This window comes from Toxotes jaculatrix, chromosome 11, assembly GCF_017976425.1.
Source record: "Toxotes jaculatrix isolate fToxJac2 chromosome 11, fToxJac2.pri, whole genome shotgun sequence".
Taxonomy (NCBI): Eukaryota; Metazoa; Chordata; class Actinopteri; family Toxotidae; genus Toxotes; species Toxotes jaculatrix.
Genome location: NC_054404.1, coordinates 9,490,900 through 9,516,902, shown reverse-complemented (window position 1 = coordinate 9,516,902; position 26,003 = coordinate 9,490,900). Strand labels below are relative to the sequence as shown.

Below are 26,003 nucleotides of genomic sequence, written 5' to 3'. Positions count from 1 at the left end.
TGTGCCCTTGTTGGATTTTATTGTCTGTGCTAGTAACTGTGAATGAAGGGGGGGCTTACTATTTTGTCATGGGGAATGTTTCTAAACAGCAACTGAGCATGAAATGTTTGTACACGATTTGTTTGCCATTTGTGATGGAGATGACATGATCAAAAAATCAATTCACTTCACATTTGATTTCCAGCAAGCTGTTAAATGACTGCTGTCGACAGCACCCACTGAAATTCATGTATCATGGTATGGTTCATTATATTCCGATGGTGTATTAATTATGGCTATAGATAGAGAGCTCTGCTGTGAGCGGTAGCCTAGCTGCTGTGTGCCAGGGGGAGCTAGCCTGAGGAGGAAAGCTCTGCTTGTATCCACTCATCCCTCAGCTGACAGGCCTGCTCCAGGAGAAAAGGATTTCTCCGGATTGAGTGCCATTTTCTCTTCTTTAACAAGGAAATTAGTGTGTAAAGGAGATCTGTCAGGATAAAGTGCAGCTTGACTGCTGCCGCCCTCCCCTCCTCTCTGTCTTTCTTTCCCGCCCTTCCCTCCTTTCCCCGTCCTGTAACTCTCCACCTCTCTTTTGCTTGCTCTCCCTCTATCTGCCTCTCTCCTTCCTCTCTCTTTCGTTCCCTTCTCCCCCACTCAATGGCTCCCTCAGGGGATCTTCCTTGAGCATTAGCAGAACACATCCAATGTCCCAGCTACATGATTTCATGATATGATTTGTACCGGGGATTTGCAATAATCCGCAAATAAAGTTGAAAGTGAATGACTCTCAATAAGAGACGCAGACAAGCAAAACCAAACCTTTTAAGATTTTCTTTATCTTTAATGGCATGAAAAATGAATTTGTTTTGCATTAGATCACAACAATTTAGCAATGGCCTGAGTATGTTGTTTTGTCGTTGGCTTTTATGATCATGATTAATTCCTGCACAGGAACCTTGGTGATATACATAATGCATCATTCGCTCATTTAAATGTTCAGTTCCTCTGCAGTTGCAGAGAGCATGGTAGCTCATTACACATTACCCGTGTGTGCCTGGGAGTTGGAGTGTGCTAGCTACCTACTTGTAGTCAAAGATACAGTACGTGCTTCTTTAGCAGGACGTCATGAATTGACGATGCGATTAAACTCAGGTGTCATCTCCACCACTCCTGCTTCGTTCACCTTATGTTAGTCTCTCTTTTTTTTTTGTCTCAAGATTAGTGAGAACTAACTTTTTACCTCATGTAGATGGACAGGGATGAGCCCCCACTGGCACATTTTAATAAGTCTGCTTCAAAGGTGTAGGGTGAGGGAAAAAAAAAAATCAAAACATCCTGGGTTAATTTGAAATGTATTCTGCATCTGTGATGGGAAACAGCCTCACAGGTAAGTAAGGGAGACAATTAGGGAATATCCGTAAGTGCAGGGCCTGCATACTAAAAAACGCAAATCACTATTTCCCCATCTGGCCCCTACAGTGCCGAGAACTGCAGCTGAGGTCCGATTTCACCCGTCAATCACGGCCGCCTCGCTGTGGGGTGTGTGTCCTGGTGAGAGAGCCTACCCCCAAGTCATTAGCACACACAGTCAAACTGTACTGAGAACTAGCCTGCACCGCTCTGCTCTGCACCACGGTTTAAATATCCCCAGCCTGTGACAGGATCAGTTTAGCGATCTGTAGGATTGATCTCCTCTTTAAAGTTTTGCCTGAGGCGACTCTAATTGGGAACGAGGCTGCCTCCCACTCCCCTCACTCCCTTAACTGTCAGTCTTGGCTTTGTTTACTGAGGACATGCCCAAACCTATTTACTCAATAATGAGGAGACGTGGTGGGGATGCTGCTGATCACATTGAGGCCCCCAGCGGGACTTCTGCATGCTGGGAAGGGCGGGAACATCATTTTAGACTTTTTGAGCTGGTGAAAGTTAGCCTACGCCGTCGCTATAATGTAGAGAAGTGGATGTTTTTTCCTCCTTGTTTTCTCATATGGCTCTCATTCCTTGATTTGCAGAGCAATTGTCTACCTCAGGGAATTTATTGTTTTTTTTCTCTGTCATACCATGCAGTTAGCTAAAATCTAAAATAGAACAGCAGTTAAAAAACAAAGCACATAAGTAGTGCCATTTTACACTTGTAAAATACCTTCCATATGTTTTGTGCCATCTAGAAAGGATTAAAGCAGATCAAAATCCCACTCCAAGCATGTGAGGTTTCAGCAGTGCCTTGCTGTGGAGTGGACTATTCATGACTGGAGTGTTTGGACCTATTGGGTCATTTCCGTCTCTCTTTTAGTGAATTCCTCAGATTCTCTCTCTCATTTAGGTTGTTTTCATTTGCACTGAATGACAAAGCCTTTGGTGTGGCTATAGAGTCCTTTGATGCCCATTGGGATTATGAATGATGAAGTGGAGAAGCTGCTGCTATCAGAGGGACACAACACTGCTCTTAATAGAAAAGCATTTAGAAAGGCAGCGGGGAGGAGGTGGTGGTGCTGGGGGCTCTCTGACACTCGACTGATAAGAGGCAGCTCTTCAGAGGTGGTAGTGTGTACAATGAAACACGCTGATGGGGATACAATGACACACATGTTGCATCTGACAGGCGGTGATTTAGACGTGGGGGTAAAAAAAAAAAAAGAAAGAAAAAAAACAAACCTAAACCACACAACAGAGAGAGTTTCATGACACGATACCCTTGGCGGGGAATTTTCTTGTGAGGCTGTCTGTGCGTGTTTCTACTTATTGGTTTGATTTGAGGGAAAATGCATTGTCATTACTCATATTCGGCCTTGACAGATTGAAGAGGGACAGAGAAAGGGAGAGAGAGGAGTTAGTGGCTTAGTGGCACGGGAGTGAAAGAGAGATATGCAGAAAGGGAGAGCTGTCAGTTTGAGGAATGAGTCTGATAAGAGGAAGGGACTCGGCAGATGGGCAGAAGAAACCGGCAGCACACTTCTCAATTAAACATGTAAATACCAAAAGCAGGCAGCGATGGAGATGAGAAAGTTAAATAAACACAGCACCGTGCTGTGATTACAAGCTCAAAACACCACCACCTTTGCCACTTTTTTATTTTTAGTTCCTGCAACTCCAAGGAACTCTCTAATCCAGCTGAACTTCTGCTTTACCATATTATATATTTCTTTTTTTTCCCTTTTTGTTTTTTATCATCTCCTGTGGCTAAATTGATTCATGCAGAGTCAGATTCTTTGGGAAGTAGCACGCCCACCAGGAAATATTGTTATAGATTTAATTGAGCTATTCATCCATTCACTTTGTCCTTTGTTGTAATTTCTCTATTTTAATATTTTTTCTAATAATTGTTGTCCATCATTTTTACATACGTGCCCCCCCTCATGCTCACCCTGCTGTGAACAACAGGGAGTATCTTAAATACTTCTGTAGGCAGTGTCCCTGACATTAATAACAATGAGCTTGGCATAACCACAGTACATTCTTGGGGAAGATTCACAGTTTGACATTCAGCCCAGATGCTATCGCGGAGCCTCAGTGTTTAAGACCGCAGAGAAGACAGACATCTGTCACTTGTTACCTTTGAAGTGAATAAGAGAGGGACGCAGAAAAACACAGTGGACAAAAGGCCATTCTGACCACAGACCCTCAGTGTTTACAAACGGAAAGAGAGAGTGACAGGAGAAACTCAAGATGAATGGATCACTGCTGTTGATCTCTCCTCCTCATTCCATGTGCTAAGTTATTCCGTGGCTGCTACCCCAGTGGGGGGTGTAGGGAAACAGGAAGTTGAGAGAGGCAGGCAGAGGCAGACAGAATGCCTCAAGGACTCTGGAGGAGCAGAGCACTGCAGCCTGCATGGAAAAAAAGCACTCCCTTACAACTTACTGTACACTTCTCTAACCTAGGTATCAAACATTACAAATGTGAACATAATCCACATTTTAATGAGTAGATGATGCTATATTAAGGCAATATTTGCAATAGTGTTGATTTGTCATGTTGAAATAAGACCATCTACTGCATTAACTGCCATGTGTGTGGAGTATAGATGAAGAATAAGAGTAAAGAAGTGCATTTTGATATAATTATTAGAACAATGGCCGTATTCATTTATCTTCTGTCATGTCTCCTCAGACCTGTTTCTATTTCAGGTTGCACGTCAAGTGAGAGCAGCTATATCTGGCTGGCAATTAAGCTGGTCCTGCCTCCCCTTGATGCTTGATTAGTCCGATTGATGGAGGAGGCCATATGTGGCGGTGTCAAAACTTGGCAGCCAGGCTCCATCCTCTCAAATGAGAGGCAGGCAATAAAGAGGCAGGCTGCCCAGAGTGGGTGCACGTATGCGAGGCCTACAGCGCCATGATTTGGGCTCCCTGATATGTTGCATTTTCTCTGGGGGTCTTCGGGGCACTGACCACTCCAGCCAAGTTCTCGTTGGGGCAGAGGTGGCCACCGGCTAGGGGTGTCACCGTACTGAGCCCTCTGGGGCACAAGCTCCAGGCAAGGCGTGGGGGGTGTGTGTTGTGGAGGGGGGGGGGGGGGGGGGGGGGGGGGTGGAGTGGAGTGGTAGATGGGGGGTTGGGAGGTTTAGAAAGCTGAAAGATATGGCCCCCTTCCCAATCTCGCTCGGAGACAACAAAAAGGGAATGCTTGAGAAGGGGAAGCAGCGGGAGGAGAGCACAAAGACAAAGGCGCGGGCAAGGTCAGTCTAGCTAATGGGCCTGAGCCGTAGGCTGCCTGGGGCTAGGCACACTTCTGTTCTCTCTCACACACTGGGCCTTCAAAGACCCTTCAGTCCACCCCTCTCCTTCTTTCCTCTCTTCCTCCATCTCTTCCACTCCTCTTTTACTCTTTTCCCCACTTCCATTGGTGACACTTCCTCCCTTCAAAAGGTTCTGCACAGGTGCCTTTAAAACACATTTTCCAAACACATCCCAAATACTCACTTGTATCAACAATTGTGATGTTAATGAATGGCATTTCTCCAAACACAAATTATTCCACACAGCATTTCCAAAATGACGGAGAAGATATTTTCTTTTTATAAACTAAGAGGATGCATAATTCTTCAGGTTTATCTGCTGTCACCGACCATCATTAGGTCCAAGGTGGGTCCCTGGAAGTGCTAAGAGGAACTGTTGGAAATGAGGAGGAGGTGGAGTGTTGTTGTCAGGTTGGCTGGCTGGCGTTGCTTGGCTCCACTCGAGGGCTCCTTTAATGTGCAGCGGAGTAGAATAAGTGAGTGGCTGTGGGCACCAGCTGAGCTCACTCTCGTCTTCGCCTGGTAGCTGAGGGGTGAGCCGCTGCCACCTGACACTGGGCACACGGCTCAGGGCTCCTCTTGGCAACGTGGCACAGCACACATGTCCCCTCATTTGGATGGAGATGCAGACACAACACACAAAAGCTTTACCCCCCCGGCCCTCCTCCTCCCTTTCCTCCCTCACTCACTCTCTCAGTCTCCTTTTTTTTTCTCCCCTTCCTTTAGTTTTTGACGGCATCATAATAATCTGGGTATCTTCTTGATCATGCCCCATGTTTTTTTTTTTTTTTTTTCCTTTTTTACCTCATCTTCTTGGAGACGAGTTTGAAATTGCCTGCGTCAGGACTTTGCTAATTAAAGTCATACTTTCAAAAATGCCATAATAACTGTTAATTAGCTTGATGCTATTTTCAGCATAATTTGCTAATTAGTGGAAAACCTGTACAGCGTTTCTCTCTAATTACAGTATGGCTCCGCACGGCGCATCTGTGCCTTGACTCCAAATGATACCATTACAAAGTCCCGTATTACGCATTCTCTCAAAACAGTTAATTGCCTCCACAGATAGTGAGATACTTCAGTCAGCTGATTTTTATGGTAATAAATGGACAGGCACAGACACAAACCTCCCTGGTTCATATTTATGAAATATGAAAAAGGAAAACAACCTCCTTATGAGATGCATGGAGTTAGTTTGGAATATAATCTGGTTGGTTCTGTGATGATTTTGTGTGCTCATGCGTTGAATTGCTGAGACTTTTAATGAAGTTTGATTTATTCCATGTTATAACCTTGTGAGCGAGAAAGCCATAACATTGTAATTAAAGCAAAAGATGTAGACAGTAACAACATCAACCTTAGGAAAAGGTAAAGGCAAAGCTCTGATGGATTGTAATTTGTGGGGTGGTTGCCATGTAAATACAAGTGGAAGCATAATGTGGCCACGCCACAGCTTATTACTGAGAGTGTAACTACCTTGTCGCCCCTCCAGTTATTTTCATGTAGTCTAGCAAGGGGAGAGAATTATGGACATGACCACACGTTGACCCTAATACATGTGTATACTAGACACAAATTATGAGTCATTAAGTGTGGTGAGGAGCATGATTGGCATGACCTCTGACCTCAGGACGTCAGCTGTGCCCATCCTCCGCTTCGCCCCGCTTTTGACAGCCACCAGTCTGACAGGGCTAGCATCGGCGCTGGCTAATTAATGCACCACTTCAGAGACCCTTTCATTTATGGCTTCTGAAAGGCATTATTAAATTAATTAAACCACCAAGAGTTAGTCATTATGAAATCAGGAGGTTTACATGGATGACAGCGTTTATGAATTAAACATCCCCAAAGTTCCTCGCAGGAGATACCCCGAGCTGCGTGCGGGTACCTAGCGCGACAGATGTTTGCCCCCCCCCCCCCCCCCCCTTCCTCAAGCTAACCTGTATTGCAAGCGATTTAGGTCTCATTTGGGGGTTTGAAAACTGAAAGCAGGAGAGAAAGAGGTTCAGGATAGCTAATGAGCAGAGAAAGAGAGGGGAAAAGGAGGTCACTTGCTCTGTTCATCTGTAGACAGTACAGATGGTTCTGTTTTATACAGTACAACAATGGCGTACATCAATTTGTTGATCGCTAATAGATAGCTACTCTCAGAAGAATTGCAGACTGGGATCAGTTGTCTGTGGGTTTTAGCTGAGAACTCTACATTTATAGCCTCGAAACATTTAGAAAAGCTGTGTGCTGTTTTTAACTCATCATGTGATGTGAAAACTACAAATGGTTCACAAGATAAATCCCATAAACTTGGGCTTAGCTGGAGAGCAGAGGGCAGAGATGAGTAGCTCACTCAGGAGCCTTGACGATAGACTCCTTTTCATCTGTGGACTGAGATTCACAGATTATCTCAAGAGGCTCTCTATCTCTGTCCTCGTCTCCATTTCTCTTTTTCTGTTTCTCCACCCTCCCTTTCTCGCCCTTCGATTCAGGAAGTTTGCCAGCTACTGTCTTTGTTTACAATGCCAAGGGAAAATGTCAGAGCCGTTGAGAAAAATATCCTTAGAATCTTTTTTTTCATCTTCTTAATCTAACAGTTTACTGAACTTGATAAGTGTCCTATCAACATGCTAATCAAATTACTTCGGAACCAAAATTGACAGTTTTCATTAATTATACAAGATTATTCTAATTGCAATTCAAATTTATTCATTCCGAACAGAAGGTATTCAGTAATATTTTACAAAATTTGCATATTAAATGGAGGGAGTTGTGCATTATGCATGGTAATGTATGCACAGTTTCTTATTTTTAACTTCATGGCCATATGTGGTGTCGTTGTAGGAGCAGGTGAAAAGTCTAAGTGTGTTTAATTTGCTTGACAAACATTCGGCTGGAGCTTGTCAAGGGGAGTATTGTGAATGCCAATCTTTATTCCCTCTTTATTGATTACCCCAAACTCTAAACATCTGGAGGTAAATGGCACTGAGAGAGATGAACTGAATCATGGGATTAGTACCTTCAATGACTGAATCACTATCAATTACTTCAATAGCATAATTCAAGTGTACTGCATAAAAGCTACAGTACCTTGGTTTGAGCCAGGATTAATATTGCAATTTAACGTAACAATGGAAGCATGGGAATGATATGGATGCCGTCCAACTTTTTCACATTGATGTCGTAAAGCTAATGCCGTTATCTAAATACGAATGTATTTAATTCCTAATTTAGGCTTTGTTTGTAAAATGAAAAGGCTCAACGCATTAGGCACATGTTTTAAAAGGTAATGGATTCTGTGAGTAAAACAACCTTATTTATTCACTGAGACGCAAAACCCCCAATTTGCTCTTTGTTTTTATTTCCTAGAGCGGGCAGTGAAGTGCAAACAGCTTACTGGGAAGCTGTTTACTACTGTATATGACAAAGGGCGTGCATGCATGCGTGTGCGTGTGTGTATGTGTGTGTTTATGGGGAAGGGGGCGGCTCTTCCAGCTCCACAGGCAAGGTCTTGTGTTGTAATGTAAGCGTAATAATTATCAAACAGCATCGGGGGCTCTGGGTATGGGCTTTAACAGGGGGAGAGCATGTTTGATATGTAGAATCAACCCATAGTGCATCCATAGAGGGTGACTAAATCGCACGGTTCATGGATCACATTAGTATTGCTCTGCATCCACCCTCACACTATAGGTGATTTCCATTTAGACACACATTTCCACATGAAGATAAATATGACTTGAATCGTAATTTCCCTGAAGTAAATATAATACAAATACAACATAATACAGTGTCAGGCCAGGCAGGCTAATAGATTACTAGCGTGTTTTCCATTTGTATGGTAAGTGGTGAACCTAGGTGGTAGTCTGGCGAGTAACAAATTGAATGTTTAATCCATCTCAGTGCAGATTGAGGGTATCAGAAAGATCGGTAGTCGTATGAGTTCTCCTGTGACTGGTAGTATATTAGATATTTTTGCTCTTTGGGGGTTTGAGGAATGTTGTTGGATTAACAAGAGGTGCAAAGTGGTAGATAAATGCAATGTCTTATCTTTTCTGAAGTTGTCTGTTATTTTTCAAATAGGTATTTGGATTTGACATGGAGTATTTCCAGTCACTCAGCGGTGTTATCTCTGATGTCGGATTACAATAACATTAGCTCTGTTTGAGTTAGATAGTCATACACTAATTTATGACTTTTAATGATAGAATTTTTTATTGTATTTTATATTATAATACTGAATTATTAACTCGACTCTCTCTCACCAATTACATATGTGTAAGTCGTTACACTCACTTCGTTATGTTTTCTTATTCTTTCAGAGGCTTCTCCGTTATATGTTAGAGCAATCATTGTGGAGAAACCATGACAAATATGCAAAAGATATACTTCCTTACTGTTACCAAACACTCTAAGTACATATTTAATTCTTTAATAAATGTTTGCACTGGCATTTTGGAGAAGCAAGATTAGCGTCAACTGCACAGCATCTCATATAAAGTGTGACAAATTGATATTTTTATATAGCTTAATCTGTTTACTATGATGTTTATGCGAGGAATTATTACAAACTAATTAAAGAAATCACTTTGATATAATTAGTCAGATTTCAGGAAGCTCATTAGTAGTAATTTGCATGAAAAATAAGCCCTGTAGTGGTGCTTAGACCCAGCTATTCGATCTGTGTTTTATCTGGTTACACATCAACCCCCATTGTTTGTTGTTTGAGGCTGTCTGAAGTGGCCCACAATATTTTCAGTCATTGCCCTGAGAAGCGGTGGGGTGTCTTTCAACAAATTCCTCCCCTAAAGCAAGTCAACCTGTATGTGGAAGCAGACACACGCCTCTGTGTACATAAGGCAGGAGGAGTGAGCGGCAAAACACTGTCTATTTATCTGTCAGGTTCCTGACAAAGAACTGAGCTGACAAGTAAGGGTTTCCCTCAGCAGAGCAGGGGGGCTTTATTCACCGTACTTACATGCCCAGTCTATGCCCAGAGACTCATGTTATTTGCAAATCACACTCTTTGAAAACTCACAAACGGGGCGAGACATGCCACGCTATGGGTTTGTCAGCTGCCTTCACAACAGCTAGCTATATCGCTAACAGTGTGCGGTTCGGTAAGGAAGCAGCTTTCTCTTAGCATTTGCCTTGCTGTCACTTTTTCCAACACATGCGATCTGTGTCTTCATGCTTGGGGTCTCTCCTCCCTCAGAGGGTTGCCATCTTCCCTTTGGACTGACAAATAAAACGCCTACACTCCCGCTGAAATATAAAAAAGGAGGGGGAAAAAAAAAGAAGATTCTCCTGGAATTACATCAGTCTCCGCTGAAGCAGTTCTTCCAGAAACTGATGTATTATATTCACATAATTTGATAAAAGTAATGGTAGTGATTTAAAATAAAACAGCTATTTTAAATGTGGTTCTTTTTTTTTTTCTTCAGGATACCCCTGTCTTAGAGAGAGGGGTTCAAAAAGCTGGTACAAAAACAGGACCTGTTTATTCTCTATACCCGTTTCCCACCACGGACGAAATCCTTCCCTAAACATCCGGACAGAGAAGCACTTGTGTGGCGCTGATGTCACAGACCTACCTGGCCTCCCTCTCACAAAAGCTAAGGTATCATTAGCAAGGCCCACACAATGGCCATTCAACCAAGCCACAGCGCTCCTCAGGACTAGGGAACAATGTTATTTTTTGTCTCAGAATTATAAAGACAGAGTTTTGCAGGAAACCTGACAGACAAAACCCTTTAGAGGTAAATGCTCCAGGCGGCTTTTGGGTTTAATCTTTTCCCATTAGCATTTTGCCCCCCCCCCCCCCCTTGCTCACGCACAAAGACCATATTTACAGGGTCAAAAGTAAAGGCTCTAAGTCTCTGGAGACTGCTTTTTGTGTAGATCTTTACTGTGCACTGACAGCACTTTTTGCTTTTATTTTTATTTTTTTTATTTTTTGCTGATGTATTTCATATGGCCTTCTCAACTGTTTCTGCAGGTATATTTGTTTGTGGTTCCACGTGCATTTTTTTTCCACAACAGAATTACAATACAACGCAAGAAATCTGACACACTCCCTCACCTTTAACCAAATATTGTGAGAAATAACACATGCAAGCATATTAAAAATGATTAACCCTCAATACAGAGGTTTATATAATAGTTATATTGTCAACAATACAACGGCAATGCTAAGGGTTCATATGTGCTACCTTGTGTGTGTGTTTGGGTGCATGTGTGCTTACGTGTGTGTGGGTGCACACATTCACTTATGCTTGTGTGTGCATGTGTGTGTGTGTGTGTGAGCGTGAGTGTGTATGTGTGTGTGACTCCATGTGTGTGATTCATTCCAGGGCAGTTTTAGTCCTTATAAAATATTCATTTTGGTTGTGCAGGGCCCTGTAATTGCCATCTCTCACCCTGAATTATTTATACCTCGCACAGACTGACAAAGCTTTGCCATACGGCCCCAGATGAATCAGAAAGCAGCCATCTCTGCTGCCAACAGCACTGGGCTTTCACACAAATATGGCAGCCACGTCTCTCTGCCTGGCCTCTCTTAATTTGACATTTTCTTTTTCCCCCTGCCTTTGTCCTAGGTGCACAGAAAGGTTACCTGTTAGCTTTAAGCACCGACCCGCTCTCTGTCTTTCTGTCTCTATCCCCCCTGCCTACATGATAGTCCACAGTGGGTGTTTTTTTTTTCTCTTCTGAGAACACGTTAATGTGGCGGCCATGTCAGAGTGGCTGCCTCATGTTTTATGATGACTGACCAGTCCTGACAGCCACTTTAGATGTATGTATTATACATTAGTAATAATATGATGTAGAAATAGACTCGCATACGTTTGAGCATGCATGGACAGACAGCAAAACCACTGACTCACTGACCTGTATGTAACACACACATACACACACACACACATATGCAAATAAGCCCCCACTGGCCTGCTGGATCCAGCATGGCTGTCGGTAAACGGTCAAAACCCCCCTGCTGGCCTTCTCTGTACAGCTGCGTTCCTTTGCGTCCTGCCTGGGTCTGATCACTCTAAGGTGCCACAGGAATGAGACGGCGCTGTATGGCTCCCATTGTAGACCGGCTCTGGGGCCTTCCAGAACCCCACGTCCAACACCCTAAATACTACTATTCACCCAGGCGAGTTACTCCAACATATGCTTATCTTCCATCTCACTAGTGCAGGGAGGTGCTGACTGGTATTTCCTCAAGGCCCCGAGCTCAAATGCTGACCAGTAATCAAAGCACCATATTTCTCCTTCTGCGCAAAAATAACCTGGAGATACCTCTCTGCCGTCCAGCTGGTGAGCAGAGTAAATATTCCTGAGAACCGTATTGTTGATGAGCGTGATTATTTTTGTAATATCAGCAACCTCATGACTGACATTGTTGACACTTACATAGTCATTACTAGTAATCATCATCGTACAAGTTTTACGGTACAGGTGATGATTCAATAATATTTATGAACTCCAGTTTGGATGTAGATGATTTCAGCTCTATGGCGGCAACCAGTGTTTGATTCGTTTTTACAACAGTGCTGCGCAAGACAAAACAACACAGAATTATTTATGTTTTGTGTCTTATTATATTGTGTTCAAAGTCCTGGTAGAGAAAAGCCATATTCAGAGTAAAACAAAGAACAGCGTGCAACAGTACACAGCCTCAGCAGTATCTGGATGTGAGGGGATGGGAGAGGCAGAGAGAAAGCTTGGGGCTAAACATGCAGTATGTGGCGGGCTGGAGCTAAAAGCTGCATAAAGCACACAGCCTTAGTCCACTGTTAGCAAGTGATGGATAGTTAGCAGGAGCTCGGAGTCTTCGTCTAATCTGTTACAGTAAACCTGTGCCAAAGCCTGAAGGGAATCAGAGGGGGCCAGCTAGGAGTGGGTTTGACGTGAAACCATTTGTGAAGACGAGCGATTCTCTTAAGTAAGAAACTAACAGTGTCCGGAGAGAGAGAGAGTGAGCAAGAGAGTGAGCGAGACAGGAGGTGAGGAGAATGAGTGAGAGTACAAGTGAGGGAGAAGGAGGAAGAGATACCATAATGAGTCCTGTAGCCATGGAGTAAATGAAGAGGGATTGACAGAGTGAGGGATCCTCAAGTGAAATAATGTCAATGCCACTCTGCCCATTAGAGAGAAAGGGGGATGGTGGAGGAGAGGGTAAAGAGGGATGAATGGAGGGACACAGCTACATCTTAGGGTGCAGGGGAAGGACATAAATTATTTGTGACACCCCCGCAACGCACACACACACGCACCACTAACAAAAATATGAAATATGAAACAACAAAATGAACTGACAATAACAGCTGAAAAAATAAAGAAATAAAAACAAAATATGGGCCTTGGAAATACTCAATAAATTCTCAGAGACGTGTAGCTGGGATATTTGATGTCGAACAATAATAATCACAGTGACATCTGCCTTGCTGCTCTCGGAGGAAATGGGTAGAAGCCCGTGAGTGGAAGGGGTTAATCTCCCAAACCCAATAAGGTTGGATAGTGAGGCACTTGTTCCCTGACAAAGAAGTGATAGGATCTGTGGGTCTGGTCCCTCGGCGCTTGTACAGGGGTAGAGCAAATATTGTTAATGTGCTGTGGTTTACTTCAGCTAAGGCGAGAAAAACAGCTCTGCTTGACGAGAGAAGACAGCGGCGAACCAGAATACGACAGAAATGGCCACGCAGCTCGGCTCGGCCTCCCAGGGACTTAACTGGCACATATATCCAAGCCCACTCAGTTGCATAAATAAGTGTTCGGGAAGATTAAGATCTATAAGTGTCTCTATTTCTCGTTTTACCTGCTCCGCCTTGTCACAACAGGGATCTGAATGCAGTTCAGTGGAGTGCCTAATAACTGGAGCAGTAGGTAGGGAAGGCAGGAGGCTTGACATTAAGACCCTGGCGTTTTGGAAATCCGATACGCTATTGACCCGTGTACTACTATCTCAGCGTAGAGATCTGGTGTCAGCAGATTGTAGTCTGGTGTTGGGAGCCGTTTCTTACAGGGCTCCTGTAACAGGGGCCCATTGAGTCTGGGAGGCAGCTGGGGCCTGATGGGCTGGAGCTGGGTGGTGATCGATACTCACCGCCCTGCAACGGATGACCTCACTGTCATGGCTACCGGCTGTGGACACTGCATGCTAGTCATTAGTGCCGGGGCACCAATCAGGAGCTTAGAGTTGTCAATACCTGACTCTTACAGATACTGTGGCCATCTGTCAGTGTATTGTGTAACGGCCTAAACAAATGTAGGGAGGCTCTTTTGTACAATAAGAACAAGGTGTACTATTAAGGGAAAAAAATATACTCTCGTGGTTGCAATTTAAGAAACTGGCATGTGAAAATAATTTCAAAAAGCTCAGGCTCAACTTTTAATTTTTTACAAGTCATTAAAAATAATAAAAATCTGAAAATGAATGGATAAAAAAATGAATGAAACTGACAGGACAGCTAGCCTCCAGTGTCGACGGAGCCTTCTTAATAATACAACATTATCCTTATTTGCCCTCTTCACTCAAATCAAAGAGATGGACATTTATGCATGAGTGACATCAACCCGGCAATTAAGTTGGCCATTTAAATGAGAGAAGGCCTTCCTCACCTCGCCTGTTTGTTTTTTTTTCCCCCCTCTCTCTCGTCTTTTTTCTGTTCCCCCTCTGTTTGATGATGGGAGAGGGTGAGCTAGAATTAGGGCGATGGGTCTTCCTTTGAGTGTCAGCCTAAAATGATCAGAGTAAAGATAAGAGGGTCTAGCAGCCCTCAAATCAGTCAAAGTGCCAAAGTCGGCCTTTTTCTCCTCAATTACCGGGTCTGTGAAGCCAGGGAGTGGAAGGCGCAGAGCCTGCTGCATTACTAAAGAGACAATCTATTTCCCCTTTGACCAGAGGGAGAGAAATCATTATGGCATGATTAGTAGCTTCAGCAGTGGGCGAGCATGGAGGTACTACAGGAGAATCGTATTAATTGCCTTAGACCAAGGCATGAGCAGGATTGTTTTAACGTTGATTTGTGGACCTGTATGACTAGCTGTCGGAGATAAAAGCTGATGTCAGGTCTTAGTTATACTGGCAGACTTCGGGCATGCAGACAGAGCTGATGTCAAAATGAGCTTCTGTGGCTGCCCTGGAAGTCTTTCTCTATATGCCTGTCGATGTCTTCCTCTTTGTCTTTCTTCACACTTCATAGTTTTCCTTTACGCCTCCCACTATCCCTCCCTCTACTCCCCCCTTCTCTCAGATGGACTACACCCCACCCCTTCCCGCACTCCCTTTCTCTCTCTCCTCCAACTGATAGCTGCCTTGGCCGATTATTTCATCCAGTGCGGTCCACTGAGAGCCTCCTCTCCCGGCTTTGGAAGAGCTTTAATTAGCCATGTTAATATCCCCTTCATTGGCCTTAATATCACTCAACACCTTCCTCCATCTCAGCGGCCACCAGGGTCCCCCTGTCCTGTCAGAACAGCTGATTATTGAGAAGGATAGCTTTAATCAAACCTAATTGCAGTTCATTCTTTCTCTCTATCCCCCTTTGCCCTCCATTGCCAACATCTAATGGCAGCGACGACTTGATATCCCATTAAAAAACAATTAAACAACCTCCTTTTGTCTCCATGCGTGCCAAAACACCAGCACAAACTTCTGTAGATATTTAAGAAGTAAAACAGAGAGAGAGGGGCCTTGTCTTAATTGCTCTCCTTTTCACCAAGGACCAATTTGCACTGTGCTCATGGAGAATCTTAACCAACTCAAATGTAATGGATGCTATAGCACTGCCACTGCTGTGGACTATGAAAATTAAGCTTATCTTTTTAGCAGAGAAATTGTGCTTAATTGCTTCATAACAGTAAACATAAAGGAGCTACTTTATGATAGCGTGGGCACTCAGTTTCTTGTGTTTATTGTTTCTTAACTTTTGGTTTGGCTGCAGTAGAAACAGTATGTAAAAGTGTTAAAGTATCCAAGAAAAGAGACAAGACTAACTCTGAAAGTAATGTGTTTCTTTTATGAAGTCAATGTATTGCCTGGGAAATGTATTCTATCTCTTGCTTTGACATAAATTGTCTACCAATGGGTGATGCATGTACACGCACAGGCTCACATACGCATGTGTAGATCTGCACGTGCACACAAACACACACACACACACACTGGCCTTACCCAATCTGTATGAGAGGCGACAGACAAATAAAAGTCGTATTTCAGGTCTGCTTTCCGCAGATGTCTGCTGCTCTACATTATGACTCTTTGGGGAAATAAAAACAGGGTCAGGGAATTAGAGTACATAATGGTCATTTTGATGATCAGCCAACAGATGCAACCCGAAAACACAGTGAACACAATCAAGCGAAATGCACTAATGACAAGTCAGGTTTTTTATGGCCTCACCACACACCGACAGGCAATCAGCATTCTGGCATGGGTTAAAACGCCTTTTATTGATGTCCAAGCCAAAGCTCCTTGGATGTGGAGTGAAAATATTTTCTCACCTCTCCTCTCCCTCCTGGGCCCTCAGTGAAGCACAAGGTATAGGAGTCTATCGAAGAACGCTTCTAAATGACCAGTGCATGTGTTAATGTGGCCAGGGTTAGAGGGGTCATTTCAGACTCTGATTTATGGCCTGGCCAGGATCCCACTGGGCGAACGAGAAGTCTTAAGTGTTGTGAAAGCGTCCTCACAGGCCACACAAGCCACTGTATTTAGCTGAATGAAATGGCCATGCAATCTATGGTGCAATCTATGGTAATCCAATGAGCTGCTGTGATTCAGTGAGCCAAGTTAGTATTACAATGGAAACCACAGTATTGCATATAGTAATGCTCGTGCAATGTGATGAAAAATAAATATCGCGGCATGGTATTATAATGAATCGGAGAAAGCAAAGGCACAATCAGTCATGATTCTGTGGGGAGAATTTGCAGAAACAACAAGTCAATTTCATTGTTTATTCTGTGTGGTTGTGTAAGATTTTACACAATAGGCTACATCTGAGACAATTTTTCTTTTTGGCCTAGTTCTTAATCTTCCTCTCTTTAACTATTTTATGTCTGTGAGAACACATCTTATATACAGCTCTCAGTACGAGGTTTTATCTGTAAATTCAGCAAGACTTGGGAGAAAGTGGCAAAGGGAGGCAGCTTACAAACTAACCAAGCCCAGATCTCACTCAGACGTGACATTTGTTCAGAGACGATTAGCCAGGTTGTAATTTGTGGCATAATTGCCTCACCCACCCACAAGTGCATGGGTGTGTGTATGCGTTATGCGTGTCTGTCTGTGTGTGTGTGGCATACGGTGGTCCCAAGAGTGTCCGCCTAATTGCCTGACAGGACTATAAGTTTTGTGGCGCGCTCTCACCTTGTTAGGTCCTTTATCCCTGATGCTCTTCAAACAAGACCTGGTCACAGGTGGGCCTCATTTGCTTCCCTATTGAACAGGAGAACTTTAATTGCACAGGGGGTGTCCTGGGATTAAAGAGGTGGGTGGAATATCAAGTGACTTCCTGTATGTTAGTGGCAGATGGGTGTTGGGAAAGACCCATGAACTCAGGTGAGGGGATGAGATGACAAAGAGACTGATGCGCTTGATTTTGAGGGAATATTAAACACTGAAGTTGTAGTAGTAGTAGTAGTCGTGTCACGTTTATTTCTGACTGACTGGATGAATGTGTCAGACGTGGGAGTGTGTGAGAAATCTTATTTAAATATTCTATCACTCTGCAATTAAACAACTCAGCTTTAATGGTATAATTAATAGTTTTCGCTTTTGTTTTGTGCTCTCTTTCAGATTCTTCCTAAAGTTCTTTCTCAAGTGCAATCAGAACTGTCTGAAGAATGCAGGGAATCCTCGAGACATGCGCAGATTCCAGGTGACTGAAATCTATTTCACACATATGCTCTGTCTATTTCTGTCTCTCACTGTCTGTCTCTCTTTTTGCAGGCACACACACACAAAGGTGTGCAAATGCACAACTGAACTACACTAAGTCACCTCAACACAAATTCACATATGTATACAATTCTATTATTGGCACTGAAGGAGGCAAAAACCAGGGAAAGAGAGAACGAGGGATTTTGTGTCCTGTGCGCTCTGGACAGAATATTTATTAGGGAGTACCATCTGACACAAATAAGGATATAGGATTTAAGAGTGCCATCAATTGTGTTCCTGACAGCCTTCTGAGCCTCAGCGCAGAGGGGAGGACGATCCAACCACATGTAACAACAGTGTTAACTCAGAATATGTCTGGCAGCGGAAACGCATACCTTCTTATACACACATATGCACAAGCACGCAGACACATGCACATACACATATGGCTGCATGCACATACACGCTAGGAGCGCATATATTTGCTTTCACTATATCCCTCTCTCATTCTTACCCACATATGCATACACTTAGAGTCACACATATGCAATTCTCTCTATAGCCAATGAAAACCATTGTAAACCATCTGAAAGCCATCATTACTGTGGGCTGACAAAATGCTGCGATTTACACTAAAAGGACATGACCGTTGAGCACCTTTACTGCTTCTTTAACCCTCTCGCTTCTAATGTGTCAAGTAGTTGAGCCTTGAAATTATTGACCCCCCTGCTGATCCATTTATCCAACCATCCATCCATCCTACCCAGACATTTTCACCACAAGCAGCCCACTAGGTCAAGGTGAGACAGTGAGAGTTTAGTGTGATTTGTCCTATCAGGATAACGACAAACTACAGGAGGGCGTCCGTCACTGACAGCACTGTTCTGTGATAGACACACCAAGCCAACATCCTCCAGGAGGAAGCCCAGACATGAAACAGACAAGACAGGGTGTCCCCTCCTGATGTCACCACCATCAGACCTCCCCTGCCTCCTCAAATCTTCCCCTCAGGGTGAATGTGGACTGATGCATGACAGCCACCAAGGGCTTTCACCTCTCACTCCTGTGTGTCAAAAGGAATGCAAGAAATAAGTTGCAGCGTCTCACTTTTTGTGAAACTAAAATGTTCACATTAAGTTTAAAACAACAAGATCTGGGATTTTTATTTTTTGCTGATGATCATCCTTTGTCTCCAGTCCAACAGTTAGTATGCCATTTTCGCCAAATAGATTTCGCAGATGCTCCACCATAGGTGTTTCTCTGGCCAAAGTTGTGTATTCTGCATGCCTTCCACTCCACTTATTACCCCCAAAAACCAGCTGGAGGCCAGAGAGGGCCCAATCCATCATCCTCAGCTTGGCCCAGCTCTGAACCTGCTCACAAGAATGGAGCTCTTTCACTTCCCCTTCTCTCCCCCCTCCCCCTACACCCCCCACCCTTCCCAAACCAACCAAAAAAAAAAAGCGCCCCCCTAAATTCCACTGCTACACCGAGGTCACTTACCGGCGAAGCAAACCTGAGAGGGGCTCTCTGTTTCCGGCTCAGAAACACTTTGGCCATTCACATGCGGCTCACTGTTTGGAGATGTGGTAGCCAAAAAACAACAACAAAAATAAGCATTATGAAATATGGAGTGTGGCTTGGAATCTGATCCTAGTAAAATGTTTGTTGAGTGATGGGTTGGAGTACGGTTCAGCTGGTAATGACTCCAGTAATATTTTAAAAGGGAGGCCTTCCGTCCTCAAATAGATGGACAAGCTGATCAATAATTCTGAGCTTCGGCTATGATGACAGTTGGTAGAGTGGGTAAACGGAAATGGTATTTTAGTGATTGAAAAGTCAATTAGCTGTACACAAATGCAAGACACTAAAAAGCAAAAACAAAATGGCTGAGAAGCTGGATAACGGTAATGCGATATGTCCAAAGAGAACAACCACTTCAAGAGGTTTGACAATAGCAATCAATAGCGCACAGGCATGTGCACCTGGACACAACAGAATTTCTAAAGCATTCATGTATCCTCTGTACCCCAGAACATCGGTGAGAATATCTGTGAAACTATATTGCTCAGTTTTTTTTATTTATCTATTTATTTTTACAACATGCTAAATTACATGTTTCACCTTCACTCCTGTTGCAGGTTGTCGTATCGACGACGGTCAATGTGGACGGCCATGTCTTGGCTGTCTCTGACAACATGTTCGTACACAACAATTCCAAGCATGGGCGAAGGGCTCGCAGACTCGACCCTTCAGAAGGTACGCCTCCTTATCTGGAGAATGGTAGGCACATTTTTACATCTTATAATTTGCTACGCTCTTTTTCTCTTAGTTTCTCTCAGACATCCTCCCATTTTACAAACCACACACCTACTGTAGCTGCTTCTAGTTCCTTAGAATCTTTTGTTCCTCCATCGCTTTCATTTTTACTTTTTAAGTTGCTTTTTGCCTCCCTCATACTTACTGTTATTTTTTGACTGGCAAGAGTATGCATTATGCAAGTGTATTAGATATCACTAATGATGATGATAATACTCAGACTAATTCATGATTTAAAAATGTTATACTACTTCCAGTCTCCTAATGCACCTACATTTGTCCTAAAAGCCTATGTGAAACATGATCAAATTGCTTAAGAATTTGGCTGTGAGGTCAATTTCCTGTCATTGGGCTCTGCAGATTTAGCTGTGAGAGAGCTGAAACAGGGGGAGAAAGGAGAAAGGAGGGTGGGGGGATTGGGGGGGTTGGAAGGGTGGGTTGATGGGGTGTGTGTGTGTGTGTGTGTGTGGAGCTGGGGGGGGGGGGGGGGGGGCTATGAGAAAAACAGAACTTACTGTTTTTCCTCCAACTGATTCCATATGATAGACTGATTGCCTGCTCAGCCAAAAGAGAGAAAAGAAGGACCACCAAACCATGGGAAATCCAAAAAGTAAAATGCACTAAACATAACCTTATGACCCTCATGGCCTCCACTCGCAGATGGGAGCACACACAGCTGAGAGATTGTAAGAAAAAAAAAAGGAGAGAACTGACTTGGGCCAATTGTGCAAATTGCTTATCTTCAGATTTCAAGAGCCAATTATGGCTGGGCAAACAGTTTATATACACCACTGACTAAAACAAGCTTCTCTACACATTAATGGGCATTAATGGTTCTATCACCAAAAGCAAATGTAATGTTTAATACAACAACGACTAATAAAAAAAAAAAAAAAAAAAAAAGACTAGACAATTAATATATCTCAGTGCTCTCCAGTCCTAGTGGGGGAAAAGCTAATCTATTTGTTTTTGTCTTTATTAATGACTCCTCTACTGGAGAACAAAATCAAATAATTAAAGTCCTGCCCGGAGCACCAAAGTCATTATGTTCACTGACGTTCTGTTTGTGTGTTTCACGTTTATGACACGATAGGTGTGGATCGCCTAGCAACCAGTTTCTTAATGAGGAGAGCAATTAAAGAGGTTGAGCCCTCGCCTCCATGTTCCCCCACTCCCATGGGGCCCTCTGTGTTTTGTGTGTGTGTGTGTGTGTCTATATGTGTGTGTGTGTGTGTGTGTACTTGTGTTCTTTACAGGTTACCCCAACCCATCCTTTTCTTCCTCTCTTCACCACACTCTTCAAAGCAGCAGAGTGACGCCCCGTAAAGCAAGAAAAGAAGCTATTGTCAACCGCCCAGTTGAACATGTCTTTGTCTAATAACTTTAATACACCTTCCTTCCGCTTAACCGTGTGTGCTCTCTCAAGTTAAGATCTTTTATTTTTTTCCTCCCTCCCAGACTCAGCTCCATAACAAACTAATTTAACATGCATCAACAACGATCGCTCGCTTTGTTTGGTTCACCTTTAACAAACAGAGATGTGACACATGAGAAAAGGAGCCCCTATCATAAAATGTAATTCTAGCCTTATCCTCCATAGTGCTCTGACAACTAGCAGGCAGTCAGACAGTGTGCTTTAAATTAGCAACACATTCTTCACTGTGAGTTCACTGGGCGAGAAGCCTCAGATATGTGGCTGGCTGACTGGCTGACTGTGTGGCTGAAACAGAGAGGCATCCTTCCTCTCAGCTCACATTGCACTTGCAAGCGGCTGCCTCGCATTGATCAAGACGTGCTGCCCCCTATTGGCGCAGAGATGGGATAGCCTGTGGATGACAGACTGAATCTCACCATGTGACATTTTTGTTCACTTGTGTGGACTGTCACACAACAAGCATATTATGCATTCAGACACGAATGTGCTTTGTGGCTGCCTGTCACTCAAACATGTATAGATTCAGGCTCAAAGGTGCATAAACATGCTCACAAATAGCCGAGTCTTTCACAGACAGCATCACCCCCCACACATACAGACACACACGAAGAGCACAGTACCGACACACACAGACTCTATCACTCTCTTTTTCGCACTCACACACACGTTCCTTAGCTCAGTTCCACCATTATAGAGCCCCAGACAATATAGGAGACTCAGCATAGAGCCTGCAGCGCCTGCCTCATTTGCATGCCAAGTGGCTGTAATGCTGTTAGGGTTTATGCAATAAAGACAAGTGAATCCAGACTGCTGGGCCTAAGAGGAAGAAAGAGAGGGAGAAAAGAAGGGGGGAAAAGGAGAGGAGGAAAGGAGAAAGAGAAGGAGAGAGTATGAGAGAGAGAGGTTGAGAGTGTGTGAAAGGCAGTGAGAGAGAGAGAGAGTCAAAGGGAACAGATGGCCCAGGGAGAGGTAAAAGGTATAATCCCATCAGCTGCACTATCAACCGACCATCTGGACATCCCACAGCACAATTACAACACATTTCAGCAGGCAGAACAAAGGACGGCTTCGCGGGGCCACATCAGACCTGTTTGAGTGTCACAATACTAGAGCTGGGACCTCCTCTGCTCAGATCTCGGATCAGTTTTGACGTCCTCTACAACTAACCCTAACCAGAGAGGAAAAAGATTAGGACAGATCACAGATCGCAAAGTGGATCTTGAAACAAATTCGAGCACACAAACGAATAGATAGAGTAACAATTTAGCACAAAAAACAGGGCATGACATATGAATTCAAATTGCGCAAATTTCCTCTACTGTAGCCCAAAGTTTGCAGAGTCTTAGTGATGCAACACTCAGACCGGCGGGACGACTCTTTGCATCCTCATCCGTCCACTCCTCATGGTGCCTATCATCTGCTGAGGGGGCATTGTGCGTGTCTGTCATCAGATCGCCTGCGCTGACTGTGTAATCCACTTCGCCACGGTCCCCATTCAGCACATGCTCCCCTCTCTGTCTGTGCATTGAGACATATGCAAATTTTTAGGCAGAAGGGTGGACGGCTTAGGGCCTCAGTCGCTGCCTCTCCGTGGGTCCTTCTGTGTGTGGGAGGGGGCACTGGGATTTCCGAGGTGGTGCGTCTGGGTTTGTGTGTGTGCGTTTGTGCGCGCGTGATTGTGGATGCCTGTCGTAGGTTTCAGGCTGCAGCTGCCCCCCAACAGTCACCGTCACCATCAGGCCCTCTTCTTGCCTCCTCCTCCTTCCTGCCCCCCCTCCCTTTCTCTCATCCCCAAAGTCAATTTGTTTACAGTAATTTTGAAGGGTGAATTATTTGCTGTAATCGTCCGCACTGATGAAGGTCAGGCCCTCAGAGGGGGCCCAGCATGCCCATAGAGGGTTGGTCCTCTTTCAGACGCTCCGCTTTGCAATTAAGGAAAGCAAATGTCACTCCTCCAGGCCTCACAAATGAAAATCTGTACGAGGTGATTAGCATGAAGTCAACAGCGTCTGTTAAAGTCAGATTCCCTGTAGTACCAATGTGTGTGTGTGCACTTTATGGGCAGGGAGAGAGAGCAAACATGACCTGAACAGACCCAACAGCAAGGCAAACAAAGGGAGATGTCTTGTCTGAGGTGATTCATACAACAATGGCCGACTGTGATTTACTTACTGGATGGAAAGGATAATAGAGGTTTAGAACTGAGCTTGTAAAGTAAAAAGGAACTTGCTGAAATAGTTGCTCACATTTTGAGGGGTAGGAAAAACATGCACAATTCATAGTGTATTAAAAGATATTGATGGAAATAGATTAAATTTGATATTGCTATTTTATGGCTAGCTGTCATGCTATTTCTGTTGTAAACACGGTGTTGTGCTGAACACCATATTAAGGTAATGCATCAAATGACAGTGAATGTGAGGCACCAGATCACTCAAATTAGATTATAATAACAACCCAGACTGTTGATGAATGGCAGAGCTACGTAGCAGAAGTCATGCCAGATGAAAAGCATTGTAATAAACAATATGAAATGGATTGAATCGATCACAAAAAGAAAGAAAAAAAAACTCAATCTGAATAATTCATGAGTGCATTTCACGTTATGAAACCTGAATCTACACTCAGTGTGCCTGCACTGTACTGCATATGCAGAACAAAGGTAATGAAATAACATGAACCAGCAAAGCTTTAGCTTGTCATTTCCACTTTAACAGCCTGTATTCTTGACTCATTTAAGATGTGTTCAACTTTGAAATTTTACTGTACATGCGGGTGCATGCTTAATCAATTCTGATAGCTACATTTGCCCTGACACATAATTTGCTCCATCAAATCATTTTCCTGGCGAGCCCGGCGTTTAGCCTTTGTGAAGTGGACCATTTGAAGGGTCTGCTTAACTACACCACTCCAGCGCGCTGATAAATGATTTTGATTCTCATGCCTTAAAGGACAAATCCATCTTTTTTTTTTTCCAGGGGCAATTTCCATGATATGTCTTTGTGAGAGAGACATGGAGGCAGTAATGTGTCTGTGTGGAAAGAGACATGGGCCCGAGTGTTGAAGCCTAGGTGCTGAATTTGCTCTTCTCTTTGTCTTGGATAAGCAGCCACCCCGTGCATCAAGGCTATCAGCCCCAGCGAGGGATGGACCACTGGTGGAGCCACTGTCATCATCATAGGGGACAACTTCTTTGATGGCTTACAAGTCGTGTTCGGCACCATGCTCGTATGGAGCGAGGTACGATGTCTTTGTTATAAGATGGACTAAAGTCCAATCAGAGTATTAGAAATTCAAAAAACTGTCAAAAGTATTAAGACAAACTTTCTAGCCACCACTGATAACAGTACAGACTGCATAGCTTATTATTACACAGAGCTCATTATTTCTTTTCTTTTCCTCTGTAATCCAGCTGATAACTCCCCACGCCATCCGCGTCCAGACTCCACCTCGGCACATCCCCGGTGTTGTGGAAGTCACGCTGTCCTACAAGTCCAAGCAGTTTTGCAAAGGTGCCCCTGGGAGATTTGTCTACACTGGTGAGTCAAAACCCTCTCTTCTACAGACTTCTCCTGTGCCCCCATTCCCTCTCCTCCCTCTGTCTGGAAGGAGCCCTCAGCCCCAAGTCCAGGCGCTATTAATGGACTAACCAGGGCCCTGCTTGCTGAATGTTAAATGTGTGAGATCTGCACTGCTAGCGAAAAGGTGTTTTTGTGGAGGGGCTCCAACAAGTGCAACTCGATCCCCCTCTGACCTGCCATCATACAAGGGCGCTGCCAAACTCTGTTAAACTCAAGCTGTCAGGACAACTCACTCTGCCAATTTTCTTAATCTATCCTGTTGCGCGACAGATAATGCTTTCTTTTTATGAATCAGATTAGAAAAGCAATATCTAGGTTAAGTGCATGAGTGTGTCAGAAGTTATGATATGAATTCATAGGAGAGAAAGTGTACAAAGAGATGACAAAGATGTGTATGCATGGGAGAGCGGGTGTGTGTGTCACACTATAAGTAAGGGATCTGATTATCTTGGCTAACAGAAGGAAGTGGTGGTCTTATCTGTCATCATTGGTGAGGAGACAGAGGTTGCGGGGGTCAGAGCCTGTCTGACCTGGAAGCCTCTGTCTGTTCCAACTCTGATGGGCAGAATGAAACAGGGGCTCGTCAAAGCACTCTCACTTCCCCCAGCACCCCCAGGCCTCCAGCACAGCCCTGGCCTTGAGCATAGCAGAATTGCTAAGTAAAGGCTGGAGACCCCCCCTCCCAAAAAAAAAAAAAAATCCCGTCCAGACCCCTCCATCCTGGGGCAGCTGTTTCTCATCAAGTCCCCCCTCTCTTGCTCCACAAACCTCCACCACCACTACCACCCCCAGCCATCCGTCCCCTTCTCCTCCAACCGTGCAGTCTGGCCCAGCTCTCCTGCATTTAACCTCCCTAGCAGGAGCGGAGCAGAGGCCAACAAGGCACCGGGATAATGAAACAGGAGTGTAGTGTGGCTGCGTAAGTGTATGTGTGTCTGTTTGTGTGAGCAAGAGGGAGAAAGTGTGCTTGCACTTGTGTGTGTCTGTGTGTACATGTGGTACTGCACAGCCCTGAGAAGGTGTATAAGTTAAGACATTAATGGCTTCTATAGCACCCTGGTGAAAGTGCCA

General features: G+C 44.1%; 1 protein-coding gene across 8 annotated transcripts in view; it reads left to right on the top strand.

The window, feature by feature from the left end:
• The window catches only part of LOC121189369 (transcription factor COE3), a 68,175-nt gene that overhangs the window by 22,325 nt on the left and 19,847 nt on the right, over positions 1 to 26,003 (top strand). For 2 of the 8 annotated variants that reach the window (XM_041049423.1, XM_041049419.1), the window contains exons 7-10: positions 17,514 to 17,595; positions 19,739 to 19,856; positions 24,461 to 24,591; positions 24,764 to 24,890. In XM_041049423.1, coding sequence (XP_040905357.1) covers positions 17,514 to 17,595; positions 19,739 to 19,856; positions 24,461 to 24,591; positions 24,764 to 24,890 — 458 coding nt within the window. Of the gene's footprint in view, positions 1 to 17,513; positions 17,596 to 19,738; positions 19,881 to 24,457; positions 24,592 to 24,763; positions 24,891 to 26,003 lie in introns of all 8 variants that reach the window. The other 6 variants (XM_041049422.1, XM_041049418.1, XM_041049421.1 and 3 more) reach the window with 3 other exon arrangements.